General features: G+C 41.9%; 1 protein-coding gene across 1 annotated transcript in view; it reads left to right on the top strand.

The window, feature by feature from the left end:
- The window catches only part of LOC121549908 (dihydropyrimidine dehydrogenase [NADP(+)]-like), a 212,733-nt gene that overhangs the window by 79,814 nt on the left and 111,595 nt on the right, over window positions 1–21,324 (top strand). The window contains exons 5-9 of the mRNA XM_041861880.2: window positions 2,100–2,261; window positions 7,079–7,275; window positions 8,428–8,509; window positions 9,318–9,405; window positions 18,810–18,917. Coding sequence (XP_041717814.2) covers window positions 2,100–2,261; window positions 7,079–7,275; window positions 8,428–8,509; window positions 9,318–9,405; window positions 18,810–18,917 — 637 coding nt within the window. The remainder of the gene's footprint in view (window positions 1–2,099; window positions 2,262–7,078; window positions 7,276–8,427; window positions 8,510–9,317; window positions 9,406–18,809; window positions 18,918–21,324) is intronic.

Genomic DNA, 21,324 nt, shown 5'->3' with positions numbered 1-21,324 from the left:
TGATGTTTCCACCTCCATGCTTCACGGTTGGGATGGTGTTCTTGGGGTTGTACTCATCCTTCTTCTTCCTCCAAACACGGCGAGTGGAGTTTAGACCAAAAAACTCAATTTTTGTCTCATCAGACCACATGACCTTCTCCCATTCCTCCTCTGGATCATCCAGATGGTTATTGGCAAACTTCAGACGGGCCTGGACATGCGCTGGCTTGAGCAGGGGGACCTTGCGTGCGCTGCAGGATTTTAATCCATGACGGCGTAGTGTGTTACTAATGGTTTTCTTTGAGACTGTGGTCCCAGCTCTCTTCAGGTCATTGACCAGGTCCTGCCGTGTAGTTCTGGGCTGATCCCTCACCTTCCTCATGATCATTGATGCCCCACGAGGTGAGATCTTGCATGGAGCCCCAGACCGAGGGTGATTGACCGTCATCTTGAACTTCTTCCATTTTCTAATAATTGCGCCAACAGTTGTTTCCTTCTCACCAAGCTGCTTGCCTATTGTCCTGTAGCCCATCCCAGCCTTGTGCAGGTCTACAATTTTATCCCTGATGTCCTTACACAGCTCTCTGGTCTTGGCCATTGTGGAGAGGTTGGAGTCTGTTTGATTGAGTGTGTGGACAGGTGTCTTTTATACAGGTAACGAGTTCAAACAGGTGCAGTTAATACAGGTAATGAGTGGAGAACAGGAGGGGTTCTTAAAGAACAGGTCTGTGAGAGCCGGAATTCTTACTGGTTGGTAGGTGATCAAATACTTATGTCATGCAATAAAATGCAAATGAATTACTTAAAAATCATACAATGTGATTTTCTGGATATTTGTTGTAGATTCCGTCTCTCACAGTTGAAGTGTACCTATGATAAAAATTACAGACCTCAACATGCTTTGTAAGTAGGAAAACCTGCAAAATCGGCAGTGTATCAAATACTTGTTCTCCCCACTGTAGCTGTGTGGCAACAACATGGTCTATCTTCATCTGTCCAGTCCTGTCACTAGCTCTCTGATCTGGCAGCCAGAGGACATGACAATCATCCCCAGATCGTTGTCAGTCAGCGCCGTTCATCCCTGTTCCGTAAAGTTCACACTGGGGGAACGAGACATCTTATTTATGCCACAACCAGTAAAGAATGCACAACACATCTCTGTACTGATGTTCACTTATCAGTATAAAGGCATTATATTCTGATATTGATAGAGCTACCACATGAGAGCAGGGTTGATACACCTGCTGTGGTTAAGGTATGTGTATCCTGGATGCTTGCAGTACAGTACTGTATATACACCCATTTCAGTTAACCCTCAAGCTATCGACTGGGGTCATTTTGACCCCAGAGGCATATTTTTTATCATACCCCAAAGGTGGTTTATTCTTCCAATTTTACATGACCTTGTCAATCAACTTGTTCCTAACCAATCTAAGTCATTGTTTAGTTTCTCTATGAATATGGACCAACATTTTTTAAAAGTCCTTTGGGGTCATTTTGACCCCAGCCCAAAACACTTAATTCCGCCTATAGTAATTTGATAAATAGGACCTTTATTTGAATCCGGGTTTCTCTGGAGATCGAATATTAAGTTATTCATATCACCAGAGGGGTAGAGGCGGACCTGAATCAGTGATTTTGACCAGATAGACAGATCACCTGCAAAGATGGAGCATCTTATGTACTCGCCTATGGTTATAACTGGTTATAACTAGGTGTGACCGTGTACAAAATCAAAATTACCTTAGATATATGCTTAGTTCCAGTCAAAACAGTTCATAAAAGTCTGTCAGTGGTATGAATACTTGGTAGAACTGTAATACAGAAACCAGAGACCCTCTGAATGTACACATAGTGCAGTAGTAGTGTGTATTATCCCCCCCAAAATTATTCTACTGAAAATGTCCAGAATTCCTATAATATCCTTCAATATTCTATATGTGCCACTTGTTTTGACATTTTGGGTGCTATACCATTGGTTTGAAGTGACAGACAATTCGGTCATGCTATTTGAAGCAGTCGTTATTACCACATAAATATGACAAAATGAATATTTACTTTCAAATCCTGAAAACGGCCTGTGTCTGTGTGTGTGCCTGTGTGTTCTGTGTGTGTTCCAGAACTACTATGGTGCGACAAAGTTGATCTTGTCAGACAACCCCCTAGGCCTGACTTGTGGCATGGTGTGCCCAACCTCTGACCTCTGTGTGGGGGGCTGTAACCTCTACGCCTCTGAGGAAGGACCAATCAACATCGGAGGGCTGCAGCAGTTCGCCACTGAGGTATGGGTGTTGTAGTCCTCTTGAACCAGTTCTGTAGTCCTAATCAGACTCACTTGAGCTACTTGATTCACCTCGATACACACTGACAGGCATATTCCAGACATTCATTTGCATCACATTATGAGATACGCATGCGTTATATGTTAGAAATTATGCATACATAACACATTTTTTTCACTTATGTGAAAGGATATAATTTTTCACATCGTTTAAATTGGTCAATTTCTTTGCCAGAATGAAACAAGATTGAGATCAAGACACCCCCTCACACACATCCAGTTTGAGCAGCTGACGAGCTGCTACCTGTACAGTAGTAGTGGTGGTATTTTGATACATTTAAAAGGAGTGTATATGTAGAGACACATCAGGTGTATGTGTGGATGGATAGGCTGTTGGGCTGCAGGACTGTGTTAGGGCGAAGCCATTGAGAAGGTGTATTTCTGACTGCGTATCAAAACCAGCTGTTGGTAGTTAGCAGTGAGTAGCCTTAACAATGTGATTGTTACAGATAAGATTTGGTTATAATTGATGTTTTAACATTTTTGCTATAACATTATGTGTACTTGTAAATGTGTACATAGAATATATACAGCAACAGCAATATCTTACCACATGTTGCAAACTTTGTTATACATCTATACAGTCCTAGGCATATATTTTTGGATTTTTAACATACACATTATCCTGGATCTTCAGAACAGCTCAAGCAGTTACCATATATTTTCTTACTCACTACTGCACTGTTAACCACTGATATTGTATTTGTATACGTCATTACGTTAACCTATTGCTACTGCTACTCTGCACTCTACTGTACTACACTGCTCTTTACTCTGTACTCTACTGTACTACACTGATCTTTACTCTGTACTCTACTGTACTACACTGCTCTTTACTCTGCACTCTACTGTACTACACTGATCTTTACTCTGTACTCTACTGTACTACACTGCTCTTTACTCTGCACTCTACTGTACTACACTGCTCTTTACTCTGCACTCTACTGTACTACACTGATCTTTACTCTGTACTCTACTGTACTACACTGCTCTTTACTCTGCACTCTACTGTACTACACTGCTCTTTACTCTGCACTCTACTGTACTACACTGCTCTTTACTCTGTACTCTACTGTACTACACTGATCTTTACTCTGTACTCTACTGTACTACACTGATCTTTACTCTGTACTCTACTGTACTACACTGATCTTTACTCTGTACTCTACTGTACTACACTGCTCTTTACTCTGCACTCTACTGTACTACACTGCTCTTTACTCTGTACTCTACTGTACTACACTGATCTTTACTCTGTACTCTACTGTACTACACTGATCTTTACTCTGTACTCTACTGTACTACACTGCTCTTTACTCTGCACTCTACTGTACTACACTGCTCTTTACTCTGTACTCTAGTCTATACAGCAATGTACTCTACTGTGCTGTACTGCTCTGTGTTGTATTTCCCTCTGACTGTACATTACATTATCCTGTCTCTACTAAGTCCCCATAACGGGTGAGGGAGTGGTGGGCTGCAGCATCAAGCTCAGTATTAATGGTGCCTCTCAACCCGTTGTTATGGCGTCGGTACAGCCCTCTGACATTAAAGTCATAATTCTCCTCTTGTTTATCATCCAAGCCTAGCCTTCTGGTACGATAAACATCAGATTCACCATTAGGAAACAGGCTGGTGGAAAGAGAGCTGGGGGGAGGAAATAGAGGTAAAAACCAGGGAAAAGACAACAGAACAGAGAATTATGCAAGATGTCAAAGTCAACACAGATGACTTAGTTAAGATGCCAGTGTTAAGCAGACATAAGGAATGGGAGAATCTTTATTTCATGTCTAAAACACATAGGCTACAGGAGTCAATGCCAACTGAAATTCATTTTACTGTATGCTCTAAAGAAAAAGGACTAAAAAATAAGGGAAATGGAAGAAATACACAGTGCCAAGAAGTCCTTTAAAAGAATACTGTACATATATTTTTTTAGTGGTAAATAGATATGAGAGGAGATGTGTGGATGTTCTTCATGTGCCATGCCCGTTATCACTGATGACAGCAGTCTGCATAAAGCTACAATTGTTTGATCATCTGTGCTCCTATCTTTTTTCCCTAATTCTTCCTCATGTTGAATAATGATTAGAACATCAGGTGTGTGTGTGTGTGTGCGTGCGTGTGCGCGTGTGTGGGTAGCGCGTGTGCACTCTTCAGCGAGTGCATATCTATGTACTGTAATGTGTATGCGTGTGAGAAAGTGAGAGTGGGAGTGTCTGTGTGTGTGTTTTGTGTGTTTGCGTGGGTGGGTGTGTGTGCCTGCATCTGTGTGTGTCTGTGTGTGTGTGGGTGGGTGATTATGTGTGTGTGTGTGTGTGTGTTCATGGTGTAGCTCAGAGATAATCAGGATATCTGTTCCTGTCATTGTCGTGGTGAGCTTTATTTAGTTCCATGGTAACAGCTAATTAAAGTGAAATGTCAGAGATAGTGTGTGGGCTTGAATTACTGCCATTGACCCACACATCGTCTTGTAGGGCTGCCTTCTGCTAAGGATGCATTTCCTCTATACTAACGAACTCTTTCATTCTGGAGAGGGTTCAACAAGATGAGTACATTCTGAGGAATGGATGTAAATGTTCTTACTTATTCTACATACTGTAGATGGAAGGAATCTTACACTTCTACAAAATGACTGAAGGATCATTATTGTACGCATATTGACAAAATCCTACTCTTTTACAAATTGAATGAATGGTTCTGCAGGTAAATGAAAGAAAAATAACTGTGAAAATGTCACTTTACCTACGTCACCGTTATGTAACTGTATCCAACTGTACTGTAGATGTGCTCAGCCCAATTAAATTGAACTATTCCATAGTTCAAGGTAGAGTACATTCATAGACAACACAGAGCTACTGAATGAAGAACGGCAGAACGAGATCACTTTGTATGAGAGGAAGTCAAGATGACAAATCGTATGCCTGTATACACCTTCAGCAGAATCTATAGTGACGTGGATGATTATCTTTGCATGTTAGTCTGTTAGTTTCCCTCTATTGCTTTAGAACAATGAGACACACACAGAACGAGAGGCAGGTTGGCTCGCGGCATTGCCAGGGGTTGGGTTCTTTAATCGGTGTATTTAGAATCCTCTCAGGTACTGTGTATGCCATGCATTTAGATGCTGTTCTTTGGTACAGAAATTGAGTACAACAGTACAACAAAACAGTTCATTTCTAGCCGTCTCGCACACCTTCCGCCTCCTGCCTTCTTCCTATCAAGACGAATCTAGTAACACACCTCAGAAAGCAAGAGACGCTCACGGTGAAGTTACATTACTTCCTAAAGGATAAAAGGCACAATTACAAAAACCTTCCGTCCGCTGCCTTCTCTTCTCTCTCTCACCGCCCACCGCCCGCCACATCTGCTGTGACTACTATACATCTCTATCATGTGGCAGCTCTCCTCTCCTTAAATGTGAAAGGTCAGGGCGGTTATCTAGCAGATAATTAGATAAGCTCAGGAAGGAGAGAAAGAGAAGGGGCTATCGCTGCTCAGCTTCTATCAGCTCCTCTCAGCTCCATTCAGCCTGCGCTCCATGCTCCTAGCTCAAGTCCCTCTCAACATTACTGATAAAGTCAAAGCCACCTTTCATTTAGGCTTTATTCTTCTCCTAATCTTATAGTGGATATAAGCGTATTAGTGTATCTAGAGTCTGGAACTGAGGTGTATAATATGGGCTAAATGACAGTGTTACTGTTAACTCTCAGTAGTTCAGACAGACCAGAGGGGAGTTGTCTTGTGAAAGCTGTATTGATGTGTCCAGTTTGTTATGATGATATGCACTGGGCAGGGGAGAGTTATGTTTCATCCATCGAAGCTGGATGATGCTTTTGATTGATGCTTCTGTATGCGTGTGCTGTGTGCTTATTGTACCCAGTGCTACCCACACATATACATAAAATGTGAAGCAAAGCGTCTAACGCCACAGCGAATTGTCACAAGTAGTTTGGTGTTCAATGTTCAATTAGAGTGTTCAATTAGAGTGTGAGAGGAATTAGAAAAACAGAGATGGGTGTTTTGAATAACAAGGCCTCGGAACTGCTCTTAAGCACTATTACAAATGCATTGTCATGCAGCAATTTGGGCTTCACAGATCATGAAACTCATGAATAACTAAATGAATATCACCTATATCTCAGGCATAATATTGTAGTAACAATCCAAGCCTTTATGTATGGATCTAGATCATCTTATTAAGGAGACAAAGTATCCTCACTCTCATTTCACCCCTAATTATGGATATGTTGCTGCTACAGCATTCTCTTTCAACTGTTTGTGTTGCGGTAGTCTGTATATCTCTTAAACATCATCAGTGGACAGTGGCTATCTGATTAATGTTGTTTTCCTTCCGTATTTTTCCTAGTATATTACTCAAGGGCTAGTTATTTAACAGCCAGTGTGGTGTAGTCCCAGAGCTAGCTTTTAGTTGGGCAGACCATGTTCTAATTTGATTGGAGTTTTGAAATGTTTTATATGTGTAATCAAACACTTTGCCTGGTTTTAGCAAGGCTAGGACAAATGAACACGCCATACAGTCAGTCAGTCTAGGCATTGGCAGGCATTACTAGTATTGGATGGGGATAAACCAAGCATAAATTGAATCGAACGAATGACACAGGACAAAAGGGTTTGGAACTGGTTGTGGTTCGTTAATGATGGCCTGTATTCCACAAGGAATTGAATGGTCTAAGTAAGTAAGCGATCAAGCAAGTACGTAAACCAAACTCCCTAATTTGTCTGTAATCCCCCCAGATCTTCAGTAAGATGGGCATTCCTCAGGTGAGGAACCCAGCTCTCCCTCCTCCAGACCAGATGCCTAACAGCTTCCATTCCAAGATCGCTCTGATTGGCTGTGGCCCGGCCAGCATTAGCTGTGCTTCCTTCCTGGCTCGCCTTGGCTACGATGACATCACCATATTCGAAAAACAGAAGTGGATCGGCGGATTGAGGTAAAACTTCTCAATCCCACCAGTGTTTGTTGTCACACCTAGACCTCTTTTCAAGTTGACAATTTAATTATTTACCCCCACATTTTTTTTTCCAATGGCTGGTAACATAACAAAAATGTTATCCAATAATGCTCCCAAAGTGTTTAATAGGACTAGGACAATGCTTTGACCCCAAACTTGGTCTTCATAAAGACAAATTAGGAGCTCAATATTAGAAAAGTGTTGTTAATGTTTGGTATACTCAGTGTATATTGTCACAGCAAAATATTCCTGCAGCAACAGGATTTGAGCGTTTAGTCCACAAAGTTTTGCCAAAAGTAGGCTAAATGAACAGTGCAATACTGTTAATATATCGTGTGCTAGTGTGGATTTTCAGTGAATTTATGTAAATGACAAAGCCCATCTTTCTCAGCAACAAAAGAGTGATCAAATTAAGATCCTACATCTGTATTAATTCGCTTCCTGGGCAGCAATTAGTCAATGGTGTAACTTATAGCCAGATCTGTGGCTCCTTGTCAACGCTTGCGGATATGCATCTGTAATTCATCTAAATCCATGTCCTTTTGTGTGGGGCATTTACCACTAAAGGGCATTGTTGATCATGGGTCTGCTGGATCAATATAAAGAACATTGTATAAGGTCACAGCTGCTAATGAGAGGCTTGGTAATTGTGAATATTCATCTTTCAAATGCCTGAGTTTGGACTGGGTTACCAATTACCTACCAAGGCCTTCAGTACATTTTACATTTTAGTAATTTAGCAGACGTTCTTTGATTTCTGCTAGGAGTCCTGTAAATGTCCACAGTGGGTTTCACGTACCTTGAGGGACCACAGGGAATATAATTAAGAATTTGAGGTTGGACATAGAAGCAGGATAATTTTGAGGTAGAGAAAGTAGAAAAAGTGAATACAAACCCAAATCATCAAATGGAATAAGAAAAAAGAATCGGTGTTGCAACAGTATAGAGAATCCTTTTTCTGTCTATTTTTTCCTGCTCACGCCTAACTTTTCATATTCCTCTGAGAGTCCTTTCTCTGTCCTCCCTCTTCTTCATCCTCATCATCCTCCTCCTTTTCCTCCTGCTCCTCCTCCCCCTTCTCCTTCCCCCAGTCACATTAATTTTTCCTCTCTCTCTCTCTCTCTCTCGCAGCTCTGCGGAGATCCCTCAGTTCAGGCTGCCATATGAGGTAGTGCACTTCGAGGTGGAGCTGATGACGGATTTGGGCGTCAAGGTAATGAGTCCCCCACCTCCCCTCCCACTCTCTCTCTATCTCCCCCCTGTCCCCTCTCTCCATTTCTCCCTCCATCTCTCTCTCTCCATTCCCCTGTCCCCTTCCTCGTTTACATCAGAGTCTAGCGCAGGCGACAGGTCTGGGAGAAGATCAGCAGCCCAAATGTCAGGCGCATTAATAAAGAACAATTAAAAGCTGCATCAGGCAGGCAGGCGGGCAGGCTCCAGGCTGCAGAGACCTTGTGTCTCCGGCACCGGCTGCAACTTGGGGCGATGCTCTAGCTTGTCTGTCTGTCTGTTGTCTGAATGCCACAATGGTGAGAAAGGGCAATCGATAGTCCTTGCCACGGCCAGCTAGCCAGCCAGCCAGCCACTGCAGACCAGACCAGACCAGACCGCACCTGCTCATGATTCATTTTAGACCAGGAAACAGATTTGGTTGCTGAAAAGAATGGAGGGAGTGGAGTGAGTGGAGGGGAGTAGTTAGAGGTGAGGCATTTGCATGTCTATGTGGTTCCTTCTACTCTGTTCTGTTCTGTTCTGTGAAAAGATCAATAGTGGAAGTGATGAATTTGAAGTAAAGAGTGAATAGCGGCCTAAGTTAGCTCATTTTGATTATTGGTACACCTCATTAACAGAGATTCTCATCCAACCGGAATGTTAAGCCACATGTTAGAACTTTGGGTTTTTGATAAAGTGTTTTACATATAAAATGTATTATAATTATACAATAGATTATATGTTTAAATGTTCTTAGAGCTGGTGCTCCCATTATAACTAATGAGTTGTGTTGTGTTGTATTGTTTCAGGTGGTGTGCGAGAAAGCCCTGGGCCAGGACGGGATGACTCTGCTCTCTCTGAGAGATGAAGGGTACAAAGCTGTCTTTATCGGCATTGGTTGGTTATTCATTTATTCCTTTTCTTGTCTTTTCCACCCTTTCTCTGTATATACAGTGCATACTGAAAGTATAAAGACCCCTTGACCTTTTCCACATTTTGTTATATTACAGCCTTATTCTAAAATGGATGAAATAAATAAAAATCCTCATCAATATCCCATAACGACAAAGCGAAAACAGGTTTTTCGAAATGTTTGAACACAGTGGCCTCCATCATTCTTAAATGGAAGAAGTTTGGAACCACCAAGACTCTTCCTAGAGCTGGCCGCCCGGTCAAACTGAGCAATCGGGGGAGAAGGGCCTTGGTCAGGAAGGTGACCAAGAACCCGATGGTCACTCTGACAGAGTTCCAGAGTTCCTCTGTGGAGATGGGAGAACCTTCCAGAAGGACAACCATCTCTGCAGCACTCCACTAATCAGGCCTTTATGGTAGAGTGGCCTGACGTAAGCCACTCCTCAGTAAAAGGCACATGACAGCCCGCTTGGAGTTTGCCAAAAGGCACCTAAAGACTCTCAGACCAAGAGAAACAAGATTATCTGGTTTGATGAAACCAAGATTGAACTCTTTGGCTTGAATGCCAAGTGTCACAAACAATTGAATCAATTCAGAATAGGGCTGTAACGTAACAAAATGTGGAAAAAGTCAAGGGGTCTGAATACTTTCCTAATGCACTGTATGTACTCTCATACCAATATGTTTGAGCAAATGTAAAGATGATGTGGGTTGTATTCATGGAGTGATTACATGAACTTGTCCAATAAGAATAGCTTATTTCTGTTTTCTGTCGCAAAACGTTTTGTGGTACCGTGTGCTCTAATGAAGTCAACCATGGTGAGAGCATTTGGTACCATTTCTGTAATGATGTGACACTCAGTGGCCCATAGGGATCTGGTCATAAGTAGTGCACTATATAAGGAATAGGGTGCCATTTGGGATGCATCCTCTGTGAGCTGGCTGCTCTCTCAGAGGTCCTGCTTTGACCCGCCTCGCAGCATCGGCCTCATTCACTTGTAATTTGTTATTTCTGTGTGCGATACTGTGTCCCAGCATGCTAAATTAACAGAGCCTGTTGTGAGGCCCGCTGGGGCGCCACCGAGCATGCCACGTGCCCCTGTCAAATATCTCTACCCAGAGTACCCCCTGCTGAGTTATCCCAGAGCTCTGATTCGCTGACCCGGAATACTCTTTAGCGATACGCCTTACCACTGGCACGGAAGGCTAACCTGATGTCAATCCTCAAACGCACACAGACACATTCACGCCCGCACGCACGCCCCAACACGCACACATAAATGCATGCACACACACGCACACACACACTCCCTCGTCAGGGTCCGAGGGCTCATTATAGTCTGTGCTCTCCCTTTTTTATCCACTCAGATATCTGCAAATTAAATCCATCGTGACCCATGACCTGTAGAATCAATTGAACCTTTCAAAATACACGGTCTGGTCTCTTTTTGCTATTTCAGTCTCATTTGCTTGTCTATTTGCATCTTTCAGAGTCTAGCTGGTCCATTAGTTTATGGAATGTTGAAACAATCGGTGCAGGATTACTTTCTTCTGTGGCTGTACATCAGTTGAAGCAGTGTTTGAGAGAGACAGAGAGAGTTAACATTTATACCTCTATGAACCTGTCAGCTTCATTCAAATGCTCCCATTTCTCATTAGAATCAAAGAAGCACTCCATTACATAGTGATGATTTGCCTCAACTGAAGACTTCGTCTTCTGCAGAAACAAATATATGCCAAAATGAAAGAAACGTATTAAGGGAGTAATAATATTGTTAAAAATAAATCTATACAGGCAAATAAATGTAGCTGTATTGTAGCTGTATGGATCTGGGGAAATCCAACGTTCCTTGAAGCTGTCTGTCTGTTTGTTTGTTTTTACTGAACTAAGACAGAACAAAGAAGACTCCTATAATTCATTGTTTCAAAACGCTCCTAGTCATTTGATAGCGGACTCCCTAATTACGGAGAGTCGTTTATTTAAAACCATTTTGGGATTTCTTTTCTCATTTTCCTCACAAAGGGATGTAAAGGAATTTCAATTCCCTATGAAAAATGAATTGGAAGTGTGTTTGCAATTAATTTCTGTGATTTCATACTAGTCCTTTACAGCCTTTCATACTAGTCCTTTACAGGCTTTTTAAATGTCATCCTCCAACATGATTGACATGCTAATTTCTCCCTGGCAGTATGCTGAACGGAAGGCAGGTTGAGGGAGAGAGATAAGGGCATTGTTTCTGAGCTATAGGCTTAGGAAGCTAGCTCAAAGGTTCATTTGGTTTAAACAGTGGATTAACCCTTTATCCTCCGCTCTACAATGTGATCTGTGGTGGTGAGGCTCAATTGTCTTGGTTCTCCTTTGATTTCTCTGGTTTACTAAAATTCCATCCCTTCTTTGGTGTTTTTAAAGACAGCAGCTGTTCTGCATATTACTGAAAGGCTGGAAGGACAGATGAACGGACCGTCCATTGATTGGATTGGCACATCTTGAAAAGAGGGGTGGAAGAAATAAGTTGATGTAAAGAAAATAACAAGCAGGGAACGTGATAGAAGTGGTTTTGAATGGTTAAAAAGGGTTCTGATCATTTTTAAAGACGGCTTGTGATTTTAAAACATTGGAAAATCAATAGCTGATGTTGTTGGATAGTAGACAGGATGATGCAGATCAGGGCTGATTTTCGATCAGGAAGTCAACATCAGGTTGTGTCAATCAATTCACATCAGAAGGAAAACTTGACATACATTTCATCGTAATTAATAACAATTGATTTAATGTATATATTTCTATAGAAACTCATCTCTTCCACAACCAATGTGTAGCACTACCAATTTATCTTTTGAAATGGTACCCTTTACTGCGTTTGAATTATTATGGCTCACTTGGAGTCCAGCATAAGGCCTATCTATGTGAGTGCCAGTGGCTTCCATAAGGTGTGGCGGAAGCGTCCATTTCCTCTCTCTGGACGTGTCCCTTTCTCCCAGTGACAAGGTTAATGGATCCCAGTACAGAGGGCAGTTATGGCTTCAGAGGTCTTGATTTATGTTAAATCTTAATGTACTTAGTGTGCCGCTGCATTATTTAACAATCTGTCCTTGGTGCTTGTTCATCATAAGGGTGAACGAGGTCAGGGAGTGAATGTGCGCTCCCCTCCTCCTTCTACCCCTTGTCCCTTCCTTTTCTGTATTTTTCCTTCTCTACATCTGCCTCTCTCTCTCGCTCTCTCTGCCTCTCTCTCTCTCTGCCTCTCTCTCTCTGCCTCTCGCTCTTTTTCTCTCTCGCTCTCTCTCTCTCTCTCGCTCTCTCTCTCTCTCCATCTCCCTCTCACTCCCTGTCTCTCTCTCGCTGTCCCTCTCGCTCTCTCTCTCTCCGTCCCTCTCTTTCTCTTTCTCTAGTCTGATGGCAACTGATAAGGTTTGATTAATGAGAGGAGGGCCCGGCGGCGAATGAAAACATCTGCAACAGAGTATGTATTATATATCATATTATATTCTTAATATAAAAAAAGGGGTAGGGTTCATTCCACTGTACACGGACGGCCTGCCGAGGGAGAGGGAGAAAGAGAGAGACCGACAGAGGAGAAGGGAAATTAGATGAAATACGTGGCAAATGGAGCCGCATTACTTACAATCCACTTTGTCATGATCGTCTACTGCAAGGGTTTTCTGTTCACGAGCTTTGATTTGGTATTGAATACTAATGATGCATTCGGAAAGTATTCAGATCCCTTGACTTTTTCCACATTTTGTTATGTTACAGCCTTATTTCTTAAATTGATTAAATTAATAAAAATCCTCATCAATCTATGCACAAAACCCCATAATGACAAAGGAAAACAGTTGTTTCTGAAAATTTTGCAAAAAAAATACGTATTTACATACGTATTCCGACCCCTTGCTATGAGACTCGAAATTGAGCTCAGGTGCATCCTGTTTCCATTGATCATCCTTGAGATGTTTCTACAACTTGATTGGAGTCCACCTGTGGTAAATTCCATTGATTGGACATGATTTGGAAAGGCACACACCTGTCTATATAAGGTCCCACAGTTGACAGTGCATGTCAGAGTAAAAACAAAGCCATAAGGTCGAAGGAATTGTCCGTAGAGCTCCGAGACAAGATTGTGTCGAGGCACAGATCCTGGGAAGGGTACCAAAACATTTCTGCAGCATTGATGGTCCCTAAGAACACAGTGGCCTCCATCATTCTTAAATAGAAGAAGTTTGGAACCACCAAGACTCTTCCTAGAGCTGGCCGCCCGGCCAAACTGAGCAATCCGGGGAGAAGGGCCTTGGTCAGGGAGGTGACCAAGAACCCGATGGTCACTCTGACAGAGGTCCAGAGTTCCTCTGTGGAGATGGGAGAACCTTCCAGAAGGACAACCATCTCTGCAGCACTCCACCAATCAGGCCTTTATGGTAGAGTGGCCAGACGGAAGCCACTCCTCAGTAAAAGGCACATGACAGCCTGCTTGGAGTTTGCCAAAAGGCACTTAAACGACTCTCAGACCATGAGAAACAAGATTGAACTCTTTGGCCTGAATGCCAAGCGTCACGTCTGGAGGAAACCTGGCACCATCCCTACGGTGAAGCATGGTGGTGGCAGCATAATGCTGTGGGGATGTTTTTCAGCGGCATGGACTGGAAGACTAGTCAGAATCGAGGGAAAGATGAACAGAGCAAAGTACAGAGACATCCTTGATGAAAACCTGCTCCAGAGTGCTCAGGACCTCAGACAGGGCGAAGGTTCCCCTTCCAACAGGGCAACGAACCTAAGCACACAGCCAAGTCAACGCAGGAGTGGCTTCGGGACAAGTCTCTGAATGTCCTTGAGTGGCCCATCCAGACCCCGGACTTGAACCCGATCGAACATCTCTGGAGAGACCTGAAAATAGCTGTGCAGCGACTGCTCCCCATCCAACCTGACAGAGCTTGAGAGGATCTGCAGAGAAGAATGGGAGAAACTCCCCAAATACAGGTGTGCCAAGCTTGTAGCGTCATACCCAAGAAGACTTGAGGCTGTAATCGCTGCCAAAGGTGCTTCAACAAAGTACTGAGTAAAGGGTCTGAATACTTATGTAAATTTGATATTTCATTTTGTTTTTGTTTTTATACATTTGCTAAAATTTCTACAAACCTGTTTTTGCTTTGTCATTATTGGGTATTATTTGTAGATTGATGAGGAAAAAAAGAAATAAAAAAATCAATTTTAGAATAAGGCAGTAACGTAACAAAATGTTGAAAAAGTAAAGTGGTCTGAATACTTACTCTATAGTCAGGTAGAGTAACACTGTAGCGAGGTGTTTGGAGAGGGTCAATTTGAACCCAGATGAATAGGTTTAAAGGTAATGTCCTGTAACTTCACTTTGAAAACACATTGCTGTTGTTGTTGTTGTTTAGCTGCATATAGTCCGAAAGGTTTCAATAATGGTGCTATAGTATTTTCTTCTGTTCGTATTGAAAACAAATGCTATATTGTTTGTTTGGCGCATATACTGTTAAACCAAATATGTGTTTTATTTCTGTAGATTAACTACTTATACTACTGCTGCAGAATTGGCTGCCACAAATGTTTTAACATAAAAGCCTTCTCCTAGAAATGAGGGACACTACTCACTTGTGTTTCTTAGTGAAATGTGCCCATTGTTTCATATACTGTAACCCTGCATTTTTAAACACTGTTAGAAAACTACTCTGCTATGTGTCACAATTTACCCTCCCAGTCACCATTACTCAGCAGTTCATATCCATATTTAATGAGCCCTCAGCCGTGATATACTGTAATTACCCCATTAGGAGCCATGCATTTTAACAAGTGGGTTAATATAAATATACACCAACATACTGATATAGTTAATGTTACAATATTGCTTCAAAAAGGTTATTGCTATATTATTTCAGTGTGTCACTTTCCAATTGTTCTCGGTGGCTGCATTTACACAAGCAGCCCAATTCTGTTATTTTGCCCAATTTTGGGCAAAAGAGCTGATCTGATTCGTCAAAAGACCAATTAGTGGGAAAATATATGTTTAAACGCAGCCTCAGTTTCTGCTATTGTGTTAGATCTGAGCCTTGTTCATATCAATGTGACGTGATTGCTTGTGGTAAAATAGAGGCTTTGTCAGGTATTTCTAAGATTAAAGCATTGTCCCTGTAAAATAAATCACTGTGATAGTTGTAGGTCTAGGTTTAGAACTCAGTACTGAACACAATGGAACCAATACAGTACCGTTTCTGTCCAGTGTAGGTTTTTACTGGATTGACATGACAGTAGAGAGCCCTGTCTTCCATAGGATTGTAGACAGGAGGAGTGAGAGAAAAGGATAGTTGGGAAGATGGATGAGGAGGAGGAAGAAAAGGAAGGGTACACAGAAACCTTTACTTTTAAATCTTACCTAGTTTCCCTTATGGAAAAAACACATGACTTCACATGTGGAAAATCACATTTTCATGTGAAATTTCCATGTTTTGCACATGTGAAATTCCACATATGAAAATCATGTGAAACTGTGTATTTTTGGAACACTTCACATCTGATGATATTTCACATGAAGTTTCACATGTGGATTTTCACGTGATCACATAACCTTGTTCATGCTAATATTTTTCACGAGATTTCACAGGTGATGCCCTGCAAACAAAAATGAGTCGTTAGAATACATTGTGTATGTTCATTTATACAGTAATTATCATTCAACATGTCCTCACTTGGGATATGAACTCGCAACCTCTTGGTTTAAGGCATTCCGATCTTCCTGCTATGCCACCATCTCTGTGTTAATGACTGATTTCACCTGTACGCATACGCTTTGGACTTAAGTAAAGTCAATCTCAGCTTTGTTAAAAAAACACTCAAGAAAACTATTATATTTATCATAGTGATTCAGGAGTAACATTAAAACAGAATAATATGCCTTACCAACATTCGACAACTATACAGAAAACCCCTCAAATTGCGGAAATAAGTAAATGAAATCAATGATGACAGAATAGTCAGATTAACTGATAACTAAAATAGCAGATGGCACTATTTTGCTAAGTGCAGAGATGTATTATAGGTAATGAATATGTAAAGTCATGTTACAGACTTTGCAGCACAGCAGAAAGATGAGCAGTTGAGTTCAAAGCCCAGTTGGGGCCATATTGAAAAGTCAGTACTAAGTGATCATGTCAAATGTAATCATATTGTCATTGATTAAAGATTTGTTTTACACTATTTTATCTGAACAGCGTACCACTTACTTTAAAACCCCCATATACAGTGGGGAAAAAAAGTATTTAGTCAGCCACCAATTGTGCAAGTTCTCCCACTTAAAAAGATGAGAGAGGCCTGTAATTTTCATCATAGGTACACGTCAACTATGACAGACAAATTGCGAATTTTTTTCTCCAGAAAATCACATTGTATGATTTTTTATGAATTTATTTGCAAATTATGGTGGAAAATAAGTATTTGGTCAACTACAAACAAGCAAGATTTCTGGCTCTCACAGACCTGTAACTTCTTCTTTAAGAGGCTCCTCTGTCCTCCACTCATTACCTGTATTAATGGCACCTGTTTGAACTTGTTATCAGTATAAAAGACACCTGTCCACAACCTCAAACAGTCACACTCCAAACTCCACTATGGCCAAGACCAAAGAGCTGTCAAAGGACACCAGAAACAAAATTGTAGACCTGCACCAGGCTGGGAAGACTGAATCTGCAATAGGTAAGCAGCTTGGTTTGAAGAAATCAACTGTGGGAGCAATTATTAGGAAATGGAAGACATACAAGACCACTGATAATCTCCCTCGATCTGGGGCTCCACGCAAGATCTCACCCCGTGGGGTCAAAATGATCACAAGAACGGTGAGCAAAAATCCCAGAACCACACGGGGGGACCTAGTGAATGACCTGCAGAGAGCTGGCACCAAAGTAACAAAGCCTACCATCAGTAACACACTACGCCGCCAGGGACTCAAATCCTGCAGTGCAAGACGTGTCCCCCTGCTTAAGCCGGTACATGTCCAGGCTCGTCTGAAGTTTGCTAGAGTGCATTTGGATGATCCAGAAGAGGATTGGGAGAATGTCATATGGTCAGATGAAACCAAAATATAACTTTTTGATAAAAACTCAACTCGTCGTGTTTGGAGGACAAAGAATGCTGAGTTGCATCCAAAGAACACCATACCTACTGTGAAGCATGGGGGTGGAAACTTCATGCTTTGGGGCTGTTTTTCTGCAAAGGGACCAGGACGACTGATCCGTGTAAAGGAAAGAATGAATGGGGCCATGTATCGTGAGATTTTGAGTGACAACCTCCTTCCATCAGCAAGGGCATTGAAGATGAAACGTGGCTGGGTCTTTCAGCATGACAATGATCCCAAACACACCGCCCGGGCAACGAAGGAGTGGCTTCGTAAGAAGCATTTCAAGGTCCTGGAGTGGCCTAGCCAGTCTCCAGATCTCAACCCCATAGAAAATCTTTGGAGGGAGTTGAAAGTCCGTGTTGCCCAGCGACAGCCCCAAAACATCACTGCTCTAGAGGATATCTGCATGGAGGAATGGGCCAAAATACCAGCAACAGTGTGTGAAAACCTTGTGAAGACTTACAGAAAACGTTTGACCTGTGTCATTGCCAACAAAGGGTATATAACAAAGTATTGAGAAACTTTTGTTATTGACCAAATACTTATTTTCCACCATAATTTGCAAATAAATTCATTACAAATCCTACAATGTGATTTTCTGGAAATGTTTTTCTCATTTTGTCTGTCATAGTTGACGTGTACCTATGATGAAAATTACAGGCCTCTCTCATCTTTTTAAGTGGGAGAACTTGCACAATTGGTGGCTGACTAAATACTTTTTTTCCCCACTGTAATTTCATTCATTCATAATTTTTTTGTTGCAGTTTTCACATGTTGAGCGGAAATTTTCACATGTAAATAGAAAGAGACACATGCGAAACCATGTATTACATTTAGAGTTCACATGTTAACACGAACTTTTCACGTGAGGAGAATAACGTATTTTCACCTCACATGTAAATTGCAGATTCACATGTGAAATTTCTAGTTACATGTGAAAAACGTTCGAATGAGCATTTTCACATGTGAACATTTTTCATATGTGCAAATCTAACTCTCACATGTGGAATTGCATTTTCACATGTGAAAAACGTATACATTTTGCATCCCCATGTTGTCACATTTATTTCACATGAGATCATGTTTTCACATGTTGCTTTTACATGTTGTCATGTTATCACATTAACTTCACATAATATCATATGTGATCACATAAAACTTTCAGGAATTGACGTAATTCTGTCTGTGCCATTTGTTAATTTGTTGCTATAAAACTATTCTCACCTCTGTTGCTTTACTTCTGTGTCGTTTTGTCACCAGGTCTTCCACAGGCTAACAGACATAAGATATTTGAGGGGCTGACGATCAACCAAGGCTTTTACACCTCCAAGGATTTCCTACCGTTGGTTGCCAAAGCCAGCAAAACAGGTAAACAATGCAGCCAATAGAACGAGCGGTGACAGCAGCAACTAAATAGTTTCTTTTTTTACGATTTTATTTATACTGAAAAATATAAACACAACATGTAAAGTGTTGGTCCCATGTTTCATAAGCTAAAATAAAAGATCCCATAAATGTTCCATACACACAAAAAGCTTATTTCTCAAACATTTGTTTACATCCCTGTTAGTGAGCATTTCTCCTTTACCAAGATAAACCATCCACCTGACAGGTCTGGCATATCAAGAAGCGGATTAAACAGCATGAACATTACACAGATGCACCTTGTGCTGGGGACAATAAAAGGCCACTCTAAAATGTGCAGTTTTGTCACAACACAGTGCCACAGATGTCTCAAGTTTTGAGGGAGCGTGCAATTGGCATGCTGACTGCAGGAATGTCCACCAGAACTGTTGCCAGATAATTGAATGTTTATTTCTCTACCATAATGTCGTTTTAGAGAATTTGGCAGTACTTCCAACCGACCTCACAACCGCACACCATGTGTAACCACGCCAGCCCAGGACCTCCACATCCGGCTTCTTCACCTGCGAGATCGTCTGAGACCAGCCACCAGCCTCCTCACAAGGGTCTTAATCGGACTGCAGTCCGGCGTCGTAACTGACTTCAGTGGGCAAATGCTCACCTACGATTGCCAATGTCACACTGGATGAATACCGGACAGATGCCCGACAGCGTATATGGCGTAGTGTGGGTGAGCGGTTTGCTGATGTCAACGTTGTGAACAGAGTGCCTCATGGTGGTGGTGGGGTTATGGTATGGGCAGGAATAAGCTACGGACAACAAATGCAATAGCATTTTTTCGATGGCAATTTTAATGCACAGAGATACCATAACAGGATCCTGAGGCCCATTGTCGTGCCATTCATCCGCCGCCATCACCTCATGTTTCAGCATGATAATGCACAGCCGCATGTCACAAGGATACTCACCAGACATGTCACCCATTGAGCATGTTTGAGATGCTCTGGATCAACAAGTACGACAGCGTGTTCCAGTTCCCGCCAATATCCAGCAACTTCCCACAGCCATTTAAGAGGAGCGGGACAACATTCCACAGGTCACAATCAACAGCCTGATCAACTCTATGCGAAGGAGATGTGTTGCGCTGCATGACGCAAATAGTGGTCACACCAGAAACTGACTGGTTTTCTGATCAATGTCCCTACCTTTTTTTTAAGGTACAGTATCTGTGACCAAGAGATGCTGTATCTGATCTGTATTCACAGTCAATGAATTTATTTCAATTGACTGATTTCCTTATATGAACTGTAACTTCGTAAAATCTTTGAAATAAGTGCATGTTGCATTTATATTTTTGTTCAGTGTAGTTTTCACATAATTAATTAAACTCTTAGACATACAGTCGTGGTCAAAAGTTTTGAGAATGACACAAGTATTGGTCAATAGTTTGCTGCTTCAGTGTTTTTAGATATTTTTGTCAGATGTTACTATGGTATACTGAAGTATAATTACAAGCATTCCATAAGTGTCAAAGGCTTTTATTGACAATTACATTAAGTTTATGCAAAGAGTCAATATTTGCAGTGTTGACCCTTCTTTTTCAAGACCTCTGCAATCTGCCCTGGCATGCTGTCAATTAACTTCTGGGCCACATCCTGACTGATGGCAGCCCATTCTTGCATAATCAATGCTTGGAGTTTGTCAGAATTTGTGGGTTTTTGTTTGTCCACCCGCCTCTTGAGGATTGACCACAAGTTCTCAATGGGATTAAGGTCTTGGGAGTTTCCTGGCCATGGACCCAAAATGTTGATGTTTTGTTCCCCGAGCCACTTAGTAATCACTTTTGCCTAATGGCAAGGTGCTCCATCATGCTGGAAAAGGCATTGTTCATCACCAAACTGTTCTTGGATGGTTGGGAGAAGTTGCTCTCGGAGGATGTGTTGGTACCATTCTTTATTCATGGCTGTGTTCTTAGGCAAAATTGTGAGTGAGCCCACTCCCTTGGCTGAGAAGCAACCCCACACATGAATGGTCTCAGAATGCTTTACTGTTGGCATGACTGATGGTAGCGCTCACCTTGTCTTCTCCGGACAAGCTTTTTTCCGGATGCCCCAAACAATCGGAAAGGGGATTCATCAGAGAAAATGACTTTACCCCAGTCCTCAGCAGTCCAATCCCTGTACCTTTTGCAGAATATCAGTCTGTCCCTGATGTTTTTCCTGGAGAGAAGTGGCTTCCTCGCTGCCCTTCTTGACACCAGGCCATCCTCCAAAAGTATTTGCCTCACTGTGCGTGCAGATGCACTCACACCTGCCTGCTGCCATTCCTGAGCAAGCTCTGCACTGGTGGTGCCCCGATCCCGCAGCTGAATCAACTTTAGGAGACGGTCCTGGCGCTTGCTGGACTTTCT

The sequence above is a fragment of the Coregonus clupeaformis genome, chromosome 34, assembly GCF_020615455.1.
Source record: "Coregonus clupeaformis isolate EN_2021a chromosome 34, ASM2061545v1, whole genome shotgun sequence".
NCBI lineage: Eukaryota > Metazoa > Chordata > Actinopteri > Salmoniformes > Salmonidae > Coregonus > Coregonus clupeaformis.
Note: the sequence above shows the minus strand (reverse complement) of the source record. Positions and strands in the feature narration are given on the sequence as shown.